Here is a 14774-nt window from a genome sequence, read left to right as displayed (position 1 = left end):
TTTTATTTTACTTTTTGTTAAACCTACTCAAGAGTACTAGAGAAGAGAATATGTATGTCTTAACTTTGAAGATGGAATGGAATGTAAGCTTTATTTATTAAGGCTTAATTCCAGTTTTCCCCTGTGTTTAAAATGTGCGGTCAACATCCCTCATGATTTCAGAACGATCTATTGAGGCCCTTCCGTTAAGTTCCGTCAGTTGACTAAACGGAACTCGCTGACAATGCATTAATTCTGAAAAAAGCAAATTAGTGACGGAAATAATCCGTCACAAACACATGCATCTTCCAACTAGATTCAAAAATACAACCTCCTTCAACATAATACATAAACACAAGCGTGGAATCAAAAATAAAATCCCACTAACCCCAACCCCACCGCAACCCTCATCCCCACCTCTCTCTTTCTCAGATCTGGCTGCAACAAACTCAAAAACCCAGAAACCCTCACCCCACCATAGTAGGAGGCTCAGGATCTTAAAGTTTCCCTTCTGCAATTATGCATGTTCCTTTGTCAAATGGCAGATTACATTATCATCAATAATTAAATTGTTTAATGAGCTGACAATCAACAAATCTTAAGTTCAGTTACATCCGGAACAGATTATCAAGAAAAAAATTAACAACCAATTATAAAAGTCAACAAACATGCCGTAAAATCAGTCCTTCAACAATTAAAAATGGCTTTAACAACTCAGATCCATTCAGAGAAAAGTCAACAAGTTGAAGTATGAATTTTCAATTAGTGTTTTAACTATATCAACAATAAGAATCTAGATATTACTACGCTCTAACAAATAGATGGATTTGAAATCCCAGAACACAAGTGACAAACTTTGGATCACATGATTTCCCACTTGGCCAAATCAAACACCTGACATAGGATAATCTAGTACCTTGGAATCATATAATTGTATCACTATTGACGGAGCTTCACTCCAGAGTATTACAATTCACAAAAAGCACAAATTTTTAAGACTATTTTGTATGAATTCATTGATTGACGCGGATGGGTAAGATCAAAGTAAATCAACAACACCAGTTCATACAAATCAAAAAGGGGAGATTTTGCATCTGAAAAGTAACTAGAGAGACCTGGGAAGAAAGGGGGTCATTGGAGGCGAGTTCATTGCGAACGAGTTCGCCGGAGTGACGATGTGGCGGCGTCGGCGGCGGTCGCCGGAGTGACGGCGGCCGATCATCAAATTGGTTGAGGGGTTTTGAAGCTAGCTTCAAGGGGAGTCTAACCATGGGGTTGATTTTTCCATAGGAGGTCGGACGACGTCGAAATCGGGACGAGAAGGTAGCGGCGGCAAGGGTTTCATCTACTCTGTTTTGTGTCGATTTTCTTCGAATCGGGAGGTGGTGTTGGAGCGCCGGTGTTTGTTGGGGCAGGGGGAGGAGCACGCGACTGACAGGCGGTGGTCGCGGCTCCGGTGGTGGTCGTTGGACCATTTGCAGTGGCAGAGCTTCATGGTTGTGGCCAACGGTGGTTGTTGCGTGCGTGGAGATGATGGTTCAACCAAGGAAGGAAGGATAAGTAGTATGATGAGGGTGATGAATAGAGGAGAAGGGTGCTGCCATGGTGTGTTGGGTGGCAGAGGAAAGGGTAAAAAAAAAATGAAGAAGATGATGTTGTGAGGGAGAGGAGAAAAACACGTGAGGTGTTGTTGGCTGAAGGGTTTTGTGACGAATTATTTCCGTCACCAATTAGTAGTCTATATTTTATGAATTAAATAAGTGACACGTCAGCATTTCCGTTTGGTCAAGACGGAACCTAGCGGAAGTTAACGGAAGGGCATCGTTTTCACGTTTTAGATAGATGAGGGACCTTGACCGCACGTTTTAAACATAAGGGGTGCGAACCGCACATTTATGAAACATCAGGGACCTAAACTGGAATTAAGCCATTTATTAATTATTTCTTCATGACAAAATTTCTAATGACTAATTATTAAAATTAAAATTTCCAAATCTAAAAGAAAAAGCTATTCCTCACTACAGAACCTTTCACATTCTCCTTCCGAGTCCCACCTTCTACTTCACTCCTACACCATCTTTTCTGATGTCTGCATCTTTTCTGCAACTTGAGTCTCTGAAATGTTGAACTGAGCTAAGGTTGTAACTTTGTCAATGAGGGGTCCTTTGGGTGCAGTTGTTGGGAGGTATCCATCAAGTGATGGAACTACCCATTTGGGTGGAATCATAAGGCACAGCAGGAAATGTAGAGACATACTTGTTCTTGTCATCTTTATAGCGTTCTGGATTTCCATGATTGTCAACTCCAGCTTTGCTTTTAACAAAGGAAACCCATTAATGTGAGAGTTTCAAAGTTTCCAACTTTATCTGATTATGCATTTTGTTCATGAGTTTTCTGTGATGCGCAAGTTGTTGTTTTTAAGGCTGAACACAAGGCCTGTGATGCTATTTCGCATTGGGCTTCTTTCATTGTGCTTTTTTCAAAAGGAAATTTTGCCTTGGTTGTTTAGCTTTGAAGAATTTATGCTTTTCATTTTTTCCTTTTTTGTTTTGTTGGTCTTTAATTAGTATGATTATTCAATAAATCTATGACAAAGCTTAGCAAATGGGTGTTTTTATGCTTCAAATAACACGAAATTCTCATTAAAAGAAAAGATTTGAATCATATCATTGGATTTATCCATCCTATAGACACATTACACATACCAATGTTCATTGGATCTTTTGCTAGTGTACACTAATCTGGTTGCTGTGGAACTGGAACTCTGAAAGTAAGAAGTGGAAATTGATTGTATAGTAACTTTAAGCCCTTAATTTTATTCTCACTTTTGTTGTTATGGTTGTGTAATGTGTGATAACTGATACTATACTATGAATTACTAGGCTTACTTTTGGGCTAGATTACAAAGGAAATGTGTGTGGGGACAAGCACGAAGGCCTTCACGAACTGGAGCTCAAATACTGGCTAAACCCTTATCAGGTTTATCAAAGTGGTTTGAAGGATAGTGAGTTCAAACTAGCCAATGCCCGCAGTATATGCTTGTTGGACTGCCCTAATCCTCCTGATGATTCACTAAGTTGGGTGTGTGATTATCCGGAAGGAGATATTCGTGTTTCAATGAATGACTGGATTGATATGAACTATGATTATTATGAGTTCCTTACGCCAGAAATGAAAAACTCCTCTCTTCAACTTCAGGGCCCTTGTTATCCTGTCATATTTCCTAGTATAAATGGTAAGAGAACTTTTCCATTCTAATGCATTTGTAAAAGCCAGATTTTGCTGTATGTTTGCCAATAGTTGTCATGTGTGCTGTGGAATGCATTTTTTACACTTGTTGCAACTTGTGCACCTTCTAAGGCATTCTTTTTATGCTCTCTCTCTCTCGTGGTTTTTTTAAGGCAGGCAGGGAGTGAGGGAGAAGAGTGGTTGTTGGGGAACTGTCAGTTTCCTATATATATTATGTTTTTAAAGTACCTAATTTCTAAATAATACTTTTTGTCTAGTTTACTGGAGTTGTCAGTTCATTGCTCGAGCATCAAATTCGTCTTTAACACATTGGCAGAAGCTGGGTGGAGTCAACATAAATGAAGACATTGTCATTGATAAGTCCATTCACAAGCATATCAATTCTTGGTCAGCTGTCTTAAAGGTTAACGTTTTCAAGTTTCGACTTTTATTTTTTATTGATGTTATTACTGATATTATCTGGGAAAGGGCCTTAACCCCAGCATTCTACATTTTGTATTGTTTCATCGGCGTGTTAGTTTTAACTAGTAATACTAGAAATAAGCTATTAAAGGAAATTTGTGGGGCAAACAAGTACCTTAAATATGCGTACTTATTAAAGTTTTCATCTCCTTGAGTTTATCAAACCTTTTATAAACCCCTAAAAATGTTCCAAGGAAGAATGGTACTTCGAGGGCTAGCTACTTATAGAGTTTAACATTCAATTGGTTGATATCTTAGAGTGTTTGTTGAAAATCCAATAAATGTGAGGTAATGAGTAAAAGTTAATAGATTATAGATGCTTGTCGATATGCATTATGTTTTGAATCTTGATGCCTACCTATTTTCACATAGCTTTGCTATACCCTTCATAACATTTTCACTCTTACTAGTGCACTTGTTTGAAACATTGCTTTGCACTGTTTCAATTATCCTGCCTTTAAGCATTGTGTATTTCCTGCTACAGAAACTTCAAGTTTCAAAATTATTTTCATTTGCAGAGATACATGGCAGACATAGGAAAGGCATGGCCTGTGCTGATTGTTTGCGGAGGGATTTTACCTCTGTTTCTGTCTGTTATTTGGCTGGTAATGATTCGGCATTTTGTTACTGCAATGCCTTGGATAACGGTGGTTTTATTTAATGTTCTAATAGTATCGGTTACAATGTTCTACTACCTAAAAGGTTAGGATCTCTGCTGGGCTATTATGACTTCACAGAAGATTACCTCAATAATAATATTCCTTTTCTGTTATATTCATATTTCCTTTCTTTACCCTGTGTATATAAGATTTACTTACTTGTCAGCTGCATGGCCTATTGATTTTTGAGATTTCAGTTTTTATAATACCCTTGCATCAACTTCCCTTGACATCCTATCTGATAATCCAATCAAGCACATAAACACTATGACATACCTATTATGTTAACAGTGATATCCTATCTGATTATACCCTTGCATCAACTGCACTTCAACATCCTAGTATGTTAAATTTGACACATGTTACCAACCTATTATTAGACAGTTACGACAGACCTGTTTGTGTAACTAAGCGGACTAAAAGTTTAAAAGGAATTTCTAGGTCAGAAACAATCAAAAAGTATTGGAGACATGTTTTCAGCAAAAAATATGACTTATGGCTGAGGCAGGGGCCATTTGGAAAGCACTGAAGAATTTATTGGCAAATATATTTTCATGTTTGAAGTAAAACAAAAATATCAAGAGACAACAAACCTAAACACAGAGGTGAAACTTGCAGAGCATACAATACCATAAATCTCATTTTTGTTTTGGCTTTCCAAAAAAAATTCTCATGTTTTAAATACCTTGGGTCGATCATATAAGTGACGGGGAGGTGTAGGGAGATGTCAAATATAGGATTCAAGCAGGAGGAATGAAATGGAGGAGTGCTTTGGGGCTGATATTGATAGGTTACCGAATCTCGTTAGGTTAGTTAGAAGCTTGTTAGATTATTTAGATGGTTAGCCTATAAATAAGAGGGGGCTTAGAGAGGATTAGTCATCTTTTAGGGATCATTTGGGTTGGGACTTAGGGAGAGTGGCTGAGACTCTCAAATATCTCAGCAATCTTCTACATTTCTATTGTCAATAATATCAGGGTTCTACCAGATATATGATAGAAACGTACCCCTAAAGCTGATAGGAATGATGTTGCAGGGATTTTAGTTTAGTGCAGAACAATTGAAAACAAAGGAGCAATATTGTTTCATCAAAAAGAAAAAAAGAGCAATATTGAGCGACGAATATTGTAAATTTTGATAGAAGAAAGATCAAGGGAATTCTCTTCTACTCATCAGCAATATTTACATTTATATGACTTGATATAAACTGAAAACTAGGAAGTTTCCAAGACCCTAGCAACATACCAACTTTCTCCTAAGATAAAGGAATAACTTATTGACCAGTGGGTACTTATTCAACACACTGAAGCTATTAAATTGTAGAATAAATTGGGGTAGCTCTTGTTGTAGAAATAGTAGAGTCTCATTTTAGGTGGTTTGGGTATGAGTGCAGAAAACTCGCAAAAGCACCTGTAAAGAGAGTTGACTAGATGGAGGAGATGGAGGATGGTGAAATAGTTTAAGGCAGAGGAAGATTAAGGAATACTATAAATAAAAAAATTGAGAGAGATTTTGGGGTAAATGGTTTATCTTTAATTTTAGCACACAACAAGGAATTTTAGCGTCATGCTATCCCGGTAACCAATGTCCAAACCCCACCTAGTAGAAGAAGTCTTGGTTGTTATTGATTTAAGTTGATATTTTGGAATCTTCATTTTCTTGTGGTATATGGCTCATGCAATAATGAATATTGGATGTTTTAATGTTTATAAGTTGATACATATAGTATTTTTTGAATTGAAGCGAGTTGATAAATATGTACTTGGTGATTCTTGTGGAAAACACTTGCTTATATAACTTTTGAATTGTCTTGTCAAATATTTTTATTTATCGGTTTATGCTTTTCTAAATAGAGCAAAGATAAATCAAACCATAATGCTGAGTTAATGTTGTCTTCCCGACTTTCAGCTGGATGGATAGGAAATGATGCTATTTCACCCATAATTGGTGAGCATGACCCGTACATTCATGTATATGGTAGGGTAAGTATCACTCTGACTCAGTCATTGTATGTTTAGTCTTTGACCTCTCTCTGCATTGATGATTTTACTTGTAAATCTTACAAACATATTTCATTTTCAGGCGCTGACTCATCTACATGTTGTCACTGTGCTTATGACCTTTATCATGGTTGTTGCCATTCTTACGTCAATAGCTATTGTTCGACGCATTCTTCTGGCAACTTCTGTTCTCAAGGCAAGCATAAACTGATCATATTCATTTATGAACTATGATAAAGTTTTTTTTTTGTTCATGTTATATATTTGATACCAATTATGTGTATTTTTTACCTCAAAAATATGTCTGAGGTTGAATTTCAAATCAGGGTTCTCTAAGTAATATATGAATGTCATTTGCTATGCAATGTTGCCTTAGATGAACTCTTGTCACAAAGTTGGTGAATGTAAACAAATTAGCGTAAATTAACCTCCCCTTCAGTAAGGGCACTTCAGCACTCTTTCAATCTGCCTCCCTTTCTCAAGGTTTGGTGACAAAAATAACCTATATGTAAATCCATACATTGCGTAGGCTTATGAAATAAAAGTTATTTCATAAAGTCTTGCGTAATAATGTTTCAATTATTGTTTCATGACATCTTTCAATACATGAGAAGCTATCTTTCAAGTCTGTATGTGAAAGCTTTTAATTACATGATATGAGGAAAAGAAAGTTTATATCTAGATCCAGGTAACTTAACTTTGAAACATCTTATTAAAATTTTGAAGATTTTTGTTGCCGCATAGGCAAGCACAAAGACATTAAACAAATATGTAATTTTGATGAAATGAAGAGGAAAACTATTAGATGGTGAGCAACATTAATTTGAATGTACCAGAAACATTTGGAGTAATTAAGAAACATACTCCTTTTCTATTAGTCTTTGTGGTTGAAGTAATTAAGAGAAAATACAAAACCAGTGTCAACTGTCAAGGGTCAAGATTCAAGACTGTTAGAATATAATATAAAACCATTAAAGTGACCCTTACCCAAAAGCTTAAGCTTTTGGGATAAGTGGTTATTTGACATGGTATCAGAGCCTCTATGACCGAGTGGTCTAGAGTTCGATCCTTGCTCCCCTCACTTTCTAATTAAAAAGTGGAATTTAATTAAGCACATGGTAGGTGGGCTTGTGCATTTATCCACGCTTCAAGCCCAAAGGGCTCTTGCATGAGGGGACGTGTTAGAATATAATATAAAACCATTAAAGTAGTCCTTACCCAACAGCTTAAGCTTTTGGGATAAGTGGTTATTTGACATGGTATCAGAGCCTGGTTACCCAAGAAATCCTAACCAAAGGATTACCCAAGAAATCCTTTGACAACATAACTAGCAAGCTGTCTATGGAGGATATCTTTAGGCCAGCTTGAGGGGGAGTGTCAACAGACTGTGAAATAGAGCATTTAATGCTCTTAATTAGCAGTTATATTTTTGTTTGTATATAATTATGTTGTTTCCTGTTTGTACTTAGTTTATTTTAGGTAGTTTCTTATTTTCATTCATTCTCCCTAATTCTCTCTTTAGTCAAGGATTTCCTTCTTTGACTTTGATCAATCACATTATGTAATTCCCTCTATAAGAAGAGGAATCCCTGTACAGTTTTTCATATCAATAATATTACCAAATATTTCAACTTGGTATCAGAGCCTCTATGACCGAGAGGTCTAGAGTTCGATCCTTGCTCCCCTCACTTTCTAATTAAAAAGTGGAATTTAATTAAGCACATGGTAGGTGGGCCTGTGCATTTATCCACGCTTCAAGCCCAAAGGGCTCTTGCGTGAGGGGGCGTGTTAGAATATAATATAAAACCATTAAAGTGACCCTTACCCAAAAGCTTAAGCTTTTGGGATAAGTGGTTATTTGACAAAGACTATAATATGTTTGCAGCTGAATAAAATCAGCTTAATTCATAAGTGTGCCTACACCAATGGTGCTGAGTACTTACTAGGACCATGATTAAGTAATTCGAGTCAGGCATGTTAATAGCGCGCTATAGCTGCGCAATAGCGCTATAGCGTAGCGCCCTGGGGTTCACCATTACTCCACTATTCCCCGCTATTGTCTGCTATTTGCCGCTATGGCGCTTAAAATAGCGTTGTTTGGGCTTGCCCCTACGCTACACTATCCGCCATCGGCAACCCTGATTCGAGTACATGTATACCCCTGTCCTGGGCAATAATATTTTAGAGCTAAAGCCAATCTTGTTTATTCTGCATCTAGCAGCTGCTTAATTGAACTTTGATGGTACAGGTTTGACCAGCCATTTTCTTGTTTAACTATTACATTAATGAATGTTTTTTCCTTTTTTCCTCCTTTCTGACAAACCCATTTGTTGTAAACCATCTCATTTTCATTATGAAACGTTTCTTTCATAACTTCTCTGATCTGTGCTCCCATCTAATACATTGGTTTTTGTATGTCATAAAGTCAACATAACTTCTCTTTCAGAAAAACAATACCTAGCCCAGAGACATGTAATGTGGTAAAACGTGGAAATGGTAGAATTATTAGTAAGTTAGTAACTGTGTGATGATGATACTACATTATTTCCATTATGATAGTCAATTGATTTAATTGATTTTAATGCAAATATTGCTCATAGGTTGCTGCAAAAGTAATAGGAGAAGTTCAAGCACTTATTATTTTTCCAATCATTCCTTATGGTATCCTTGCGGTGTTCTACATGTTCTGGATTTCTGCTGCGCTCCATTTGTTTAGCTCTGGTAAGGTTGTTTACAATAACTGCAACTCTAACTGCTGCGCATATGACCTCATGGAGAAAAGGGTGATCTGTGATCATTGTTGTGGATATAGCATTCATTACACACCACATATTGGAGTTGCCATCCTTTTTCACCTATTTGGGTGTTACTGGGCTACACAATTTTTCATAGCATGCTCATCAACTGTGATTTCCGGATCTGTTGCCTCTTATTATTGGGCCCGTGGTGAATCATCTGTAAGTCAAAGCCTTGATCATAAATGAATTGAATTATGCAATTCAAAGGATATTCAAAGAATGTGACTATCATTTAATCAGACACTTTATCTTTGAGATTACAAATTATCCGTTACATAAGTTATTAAATGTGATTTATCTTTCCCACTGCAGCCAGAAATTCCTTTTCTTTCAGTGTTTTCCGCCATGAAGAGGCTTATGTGTTACAGTCTTGGTTCTGTGGCTCTTGCCTCTCTTACTGTATCATTTGTAGAGTCAATTCGCTTCCTGCTTGAATCTATTCGCCGCAAACTGAAGGTCTCCGGTCACGTGCCTGATAGCTGGATTGGCAAGGCCGCACATCAATCTTCTCAATTTTTTCTAAGGTGTATTGAGTGGACCCTCAAATCAGTGAACCGGAATGCTTACATCATGGTATATTTAATAATTTTCCATAAAACATTTATGCATGCATCATTTTGATAGATATGTGCTTATTATTTTGGTGCAATTATTCTTTAACAAATAAGAATATATAAGGACCAATGACAAGCCCATTTCTATATTATTCTTGTTTTGTAATCAGCAAGTTTGGGAGAGGCTGAATTGCACATGATGTATCTTTGGTGTGTTTTCTGTAGAACACTTCAAAATAAAGGGCAAAGCGTTTTTTCTTTAAATGTTGACATGTTAAATAGTATATAGAGTTGCATGGTTACCCTCAACTTAGCTTTCTCTCTCCTTTTCCAAGAGACTTCTAGTACTTTCTTTTTGTGCACTTCAACACCAGAGGAAATCCTGGCTAGTTGCTATCCAGTTCCCAGAGGTGTATTCTACAACAAGTTGTATAGAGAAATGTGAGAATAGTTCTGGGCCATAATAGAAGAGAGATGATAAATAAAGTTGAGGCTTAGTAAAAAAAAATTATGTACTAAGTATTAACCTTTATCATCTGTTTATACTCGTGGGTTGTTGCATTAAAAATGTTGAGTCAAATCCCCCTTCATTAGAAAAATGAATTGGCTTTCATGGGAGACGTATTGTATTACGATTTTGTTACTTAATTTTAATGTGATTCTACATTTCACTTGGTATATTTCTTTTGCATAGTTTTATTTATATTTTTATTCTGTACATCATTTCGGTTTAGAATTTTGTTACTTGTTTTTTCAATTTGTGCTTTAACTTCTCTCTAATATCTGCTTCACACCTGCAGATTGCTATAACCGGTAAAAGTTTCTTTCGAGCTTCTTCTATTGCAACAGAACTGATCATGAATAACATCCTACGAATTGGGCGCGTCAATGTGATTGGAGATGTTGTTTTATTTCTTGGAAAACTATGTGTCAGCCTCTCAAGTGCTGTTTTTGCTTTCCTCATGTTGGACACTCACAAGTACAAATCTGCACATAACAAGATCTCATCTCCGCTCTTTCCTGTGGTGGTATGTTTTCTATTATTTAACTAAGAGTAGGGTTTGAAGATCAATTTGATAAAACTGGTAGTGATTGACACAAAGAAAATAACAGAAATGGAATGCCTAACCCAGAATCAAAGAGATTTTAAGCTAGAGAGAATGTAGTATTATTGAATTGGGGAAGAACACAAGAACTACGGTTTACAATTGATTCCCAATGAATCAATCTCTGGCTCCACAACCAGTCCAAACTCTAATTTCCCAAAAGATAACTTCCTCTAGAAGCTATAGCTATTTATAGCCTAACTGTTCTAACAGAACTAACAGCTCTAACAAACTCTAACCGCCAGCTGTATATTATCTGGCTTATTACACATAAGTCCCTGAGTTCTGTCATTATCACTGAAGGAATTGTATAATGTGCTTTTCATTGATAAACAACTGAGTATTTATATACAAAGGTCCTAGGCTAATATTTAACTAGGGAATAAATCTAAGCGAGATTACATGCGTAATTACATGATAATAAATAAAGAATAAAGATTCTAATATTATATTCTAACACACCCCCGCAGTCGAAGCTGGAGAGTCACCGATGCTGAGACTGGAACGAAAATCATCAAAAAGAACCCGGGAGAGGCCTTTCGTGAAAAGAACATAGCCATCAATCTCGAGAGTGGCCGAAGGAAACTCTGGGTGACCCGAAGAGGAGTAACCGCTGTCGGCGTAGGGAATCACCTTTGGCGTCGAAGAGCCGGGATCGGAATGTGATCTGCCATAAGATGGATCAGGGAAAAAATTAAAATTAAAGGAAATTTTTTTTATGTTTTAGGGAGCTGGGGCGGTTCAACCAGTTTGGGTGAACAAGTCCGGGTTGAACCGGGGAGATTCGGTTTTATGAAAAGAAGCCCGTTTAGCTAGGACCCGAATTTGGAGCGGGTTGGGCGCGGGCTGTTGAAGACGAAAGACGAACTTCACGTGGGTGACGTAGCAGGGGTGTCGGGGTGGGCTGGCGGGGTAGGAGGCTGCCTGGCGGATGCAAGGGACGCGGGCACAGTGGTGTGCAGCGCGGAGAGAGAAAGAGAGGCCATGGGGCGCGCATATGCTCGCGGATCTGGGCAAGACACGACGGTGGACGCACGTGTAAGGAGCGACGACGTTGTTAGAAGGCGCGGCGGTTGGTGGCGAGCGACGGTGGCAGCACTACAACTGTAGTGGGCGGCGGCAGCTGGTCGGTCCGGAAGGAGAAAGAGGCAGCGGCGGTAGGTATGGAAAGAGAAGGATTTTTTTTATATTTGAAGCAAACTGAAAAATAAGGCGGCGGAGGTGTACGAGCAGAGGGCAGAGGCAGCGGCTCAATCACGGCAAAGATCGCACGTGGGAGCGGCTCAATCACGGCAACCATCGCACGTGAGAGCGACGGTGACACTCGAATAGTAGAGTGCGGCGGCGGGGGCTCAGTAACGGCGAGGATCGCACGTGAGAGCAGCGGCGGCGGCAGCACGTTCCGAAGAAGGTGCGGCGGTCGTGGCAAAGGAATAAACAACAAAAAAACGTAAAAAAGAAAGACTGGCCTGTTTGTTTGCTGTTTTCAAAATAGTTTTCAGTTTTTAAAAACTGAAAACCTGTTTGGTGAGACCTGTTTTCAAAAACAGTTTTTGAAAAGAGTTCTCATTTTCAGTTTTTAAAACTAAAATACTAAAACAGCTAAAAGATGTTTTCAGTTTCAGTTTTTAGTTTTCAAATATCAGTTTTCTAAATGTTTGAAAACATGTCATTCAAACTGTTTTCTTCTTCTGAAAACTGTTTTTAAGAATTGTTTCTGAAAACTGTTTTAAAAACTGAAAACTAGAACTGCAATCAAACAGGCCCTAGGTCATAGGATTGGAACTAGCTTCTGATACGATGAAGGAATTGTATTCCGTGCTTTTCATTGATAAACAACTGAATATTTATATACAAAGGTCCTAGGCTAATATTTAACTAGGGAATAAATCTAAGCGAGATTACATGCGTAATTACATCATAATAAATAAAGCATAGTTACAATTAATATTACATCCGTAATTACATCATAATAAATAATTACATCTATTCTAATATTATATTCTAACAATCATAGTTACCGTTAACCAAAGCATAACATGATGGTAATTCAATTTGCCATTGATAAAAGGTGCAGTCTCCCATCTAGATAAATAGTTGGTGAAAATGTTGTTCTATTTATATGAACTCAATAGGGTTTTCTTTCCCCTTAAAGGGTTCTGCAATCTGCATGGCTGACTAGAATTTTAACTTAGTATGTTTGGATAAGCTTAATCAGTTCTGACACCCTGACAGAAGCTTCTTTCCAATAATTGAGTTTGGCTTTAGAATCAATTTTAGAAGATTTTCCAAACATATAAATGCATTCAACATTACAATAACATATAACGTGCTAGCAAAAAGGATTACAAAGAGATGGAAAATAGTTACAAAAAATATTAATTTGCTCTAAACAAGTGGCAGAACCTAACATTGGATATTGTGTAATGCATGCAGGTTTGCTGGGCTCTTGGATATATTGTTGCAACTCTTTTCTTTGCAGTTGTAGAGATGTCAATTGACACCATCATTCTCTCATACTGCCAGGATTCGGAAGAGCATGGGACACCACAGTATGCTCCTCCCCTTCTCATTGCAACTCTCAGTGACCAAAATGAGATGCAAAGACTGACACAAGGAGCCTGATGAAATATTTCAGTGCATTATTTTCTCAGTGGTGACTTTCAACGGAGCTTAAGGATTTAGAATTTTGTTTAGGAGCTTATTTTTGACACCTGAGTTCTGTTGTTACCCTTGTATATATATACTCCCTCCGGTCCTATTTATAAGCATGAAAGAGAAGAAAAAACTTGGTCCTTTTTAGAAGAACCAAATGAAAGTTTGAGCTATATTAATTAATTTTTTCCAATGATGCCCTTATTAATTCTAACTTGTAAAATGTGTCTCATTAATTATTCTCTCTCTTTTCCACTTTCCAACACTAATAACAAAGGGTAATTTTGGAAGTTCATTTTAATTTAAGATAAATTTAATGCATTTTATCTAGTTTAACTACATTTCTTAAACTATGTGAATTTTTTTTTTGTTGCTTATAAATAGAACCGGAGGGAGTATATAATGTTGGACAAAAGTTCCCCTTGGTGGTTAGCATTTTAGGTAGTTTTATTTACCGATGGTTATGCTAGGATATTATGTTATGTGCACAAATAGAACAGAACAGATTCCGTAGTTGATCTTATTTAATCATATGATCTGTATCAAGATTGCATATTGTGAATTTATCTATATATAATGAGTGGAAAGTTTTGTCATAAATTTCAAGAAGCAGATGTGGTAAGTAAGATGGCAATAAAAGAAAATTCGAGAGATTGCATTCCCTAATACCACTTTGGCTTAAAAACATTTCTTGCCCCCAATGTTTTATGTTTGTGCAAAAGACAACCTCATCTATTTTTGTCCATATTTGTACCCTCAATGATACTGAAAAGTGTAGCGAGTACCCGTCCGCAGGACTTATAAGTAGCAAAACACAAACTAAACCAGTTGAGCTACATACATAATTGATATATATTGCAAGAAAATTTTGTTTATATCATCTCCTTCATCATCATCAATTTCATATCCTGTTTTCCTTCCTTCTCCTCCATCAGAACACAACACAGACTCCACTAAGCTAACACACTAGCAAAGACTCAAACCAACCACCAACCTCAATAAGCATCCTGGCATTCAATTCAATTAAACAAAAGGAAGAAGAGTAGAAGACTCTTCTATTAGGGTTTGTGTTCTGCATCTCGAATTTTCTTAGGGTTCATGTTGCTTATCGGACTGTGTAATTCGTTGTTTTCCCCTAAATTCCTTTTTTTTTCTCCTTTTGATTTGCTGATTTGGATGCCTGTTCTTGTGATTGTGGTGTCGTTCGGTGAGGATCTATGTCGCATTGTTCTAATCCCATTTACTGCCTTATTCTTTACCACTTTTTGATTTCATTTGTGTTGCTCTTTCTGATTAGAAATTTGGTCCAATT

At 37.2% G+C, this 14774-nt stretch overlaps 1 protein-coding gene across 1 annotated transcript; it reads left to right on the top strand.

The window, feature by feature from the left end:
• The first annotated feature begins 1986 nt into the window (after positions 1–1986).
• Positions 1987–14004, top strand: LOC130743232 (choline transporter protein 1-like). The gene is made up of 10 exons (XM_057595378.1): positions 1987–2317; positions 2862–3214; positions 3486–3631; positions 4209–4392; positions 6258–6331; positions 6432–6545; positions 8950–9306; positions 9460–9720; positions 10502–10729; positions 13244–14004. The coding sequence occupies exons 1-10, from the start codon at positions 2133–2135 to the stop codon at positions 13430–13432; spliced, it is 2091 nt and encodes a 696-aa protein (XP_057451361.1). The 5' UTR covers positions 1987–2132; the 3' UTR covers positions 13433–14004.
• The last annotated feature ends 770 nt before the right edge of the window (positions 14005–14774 follow it).

The sequence above is a fragment of the Lotus japonicus genome, chromosome 3 (assembly GCF_012489685.1).
Source record: "Lotus japonicus ecotype B-129 chromosome 3, LjGifu_v1.2".
NCBI classification, from domain to species: domain Eukaryota; kingdom Viridiplantae; phylum Streptophyta; class Magnoliopsida; order Fabales; family Fabaceae; genus Lotus; species Lotus japonicus.
Note: the sequence above shows the minus strand (reverse complement) of the source record. Positions and strands in the feature narration are given on the sequence as shown.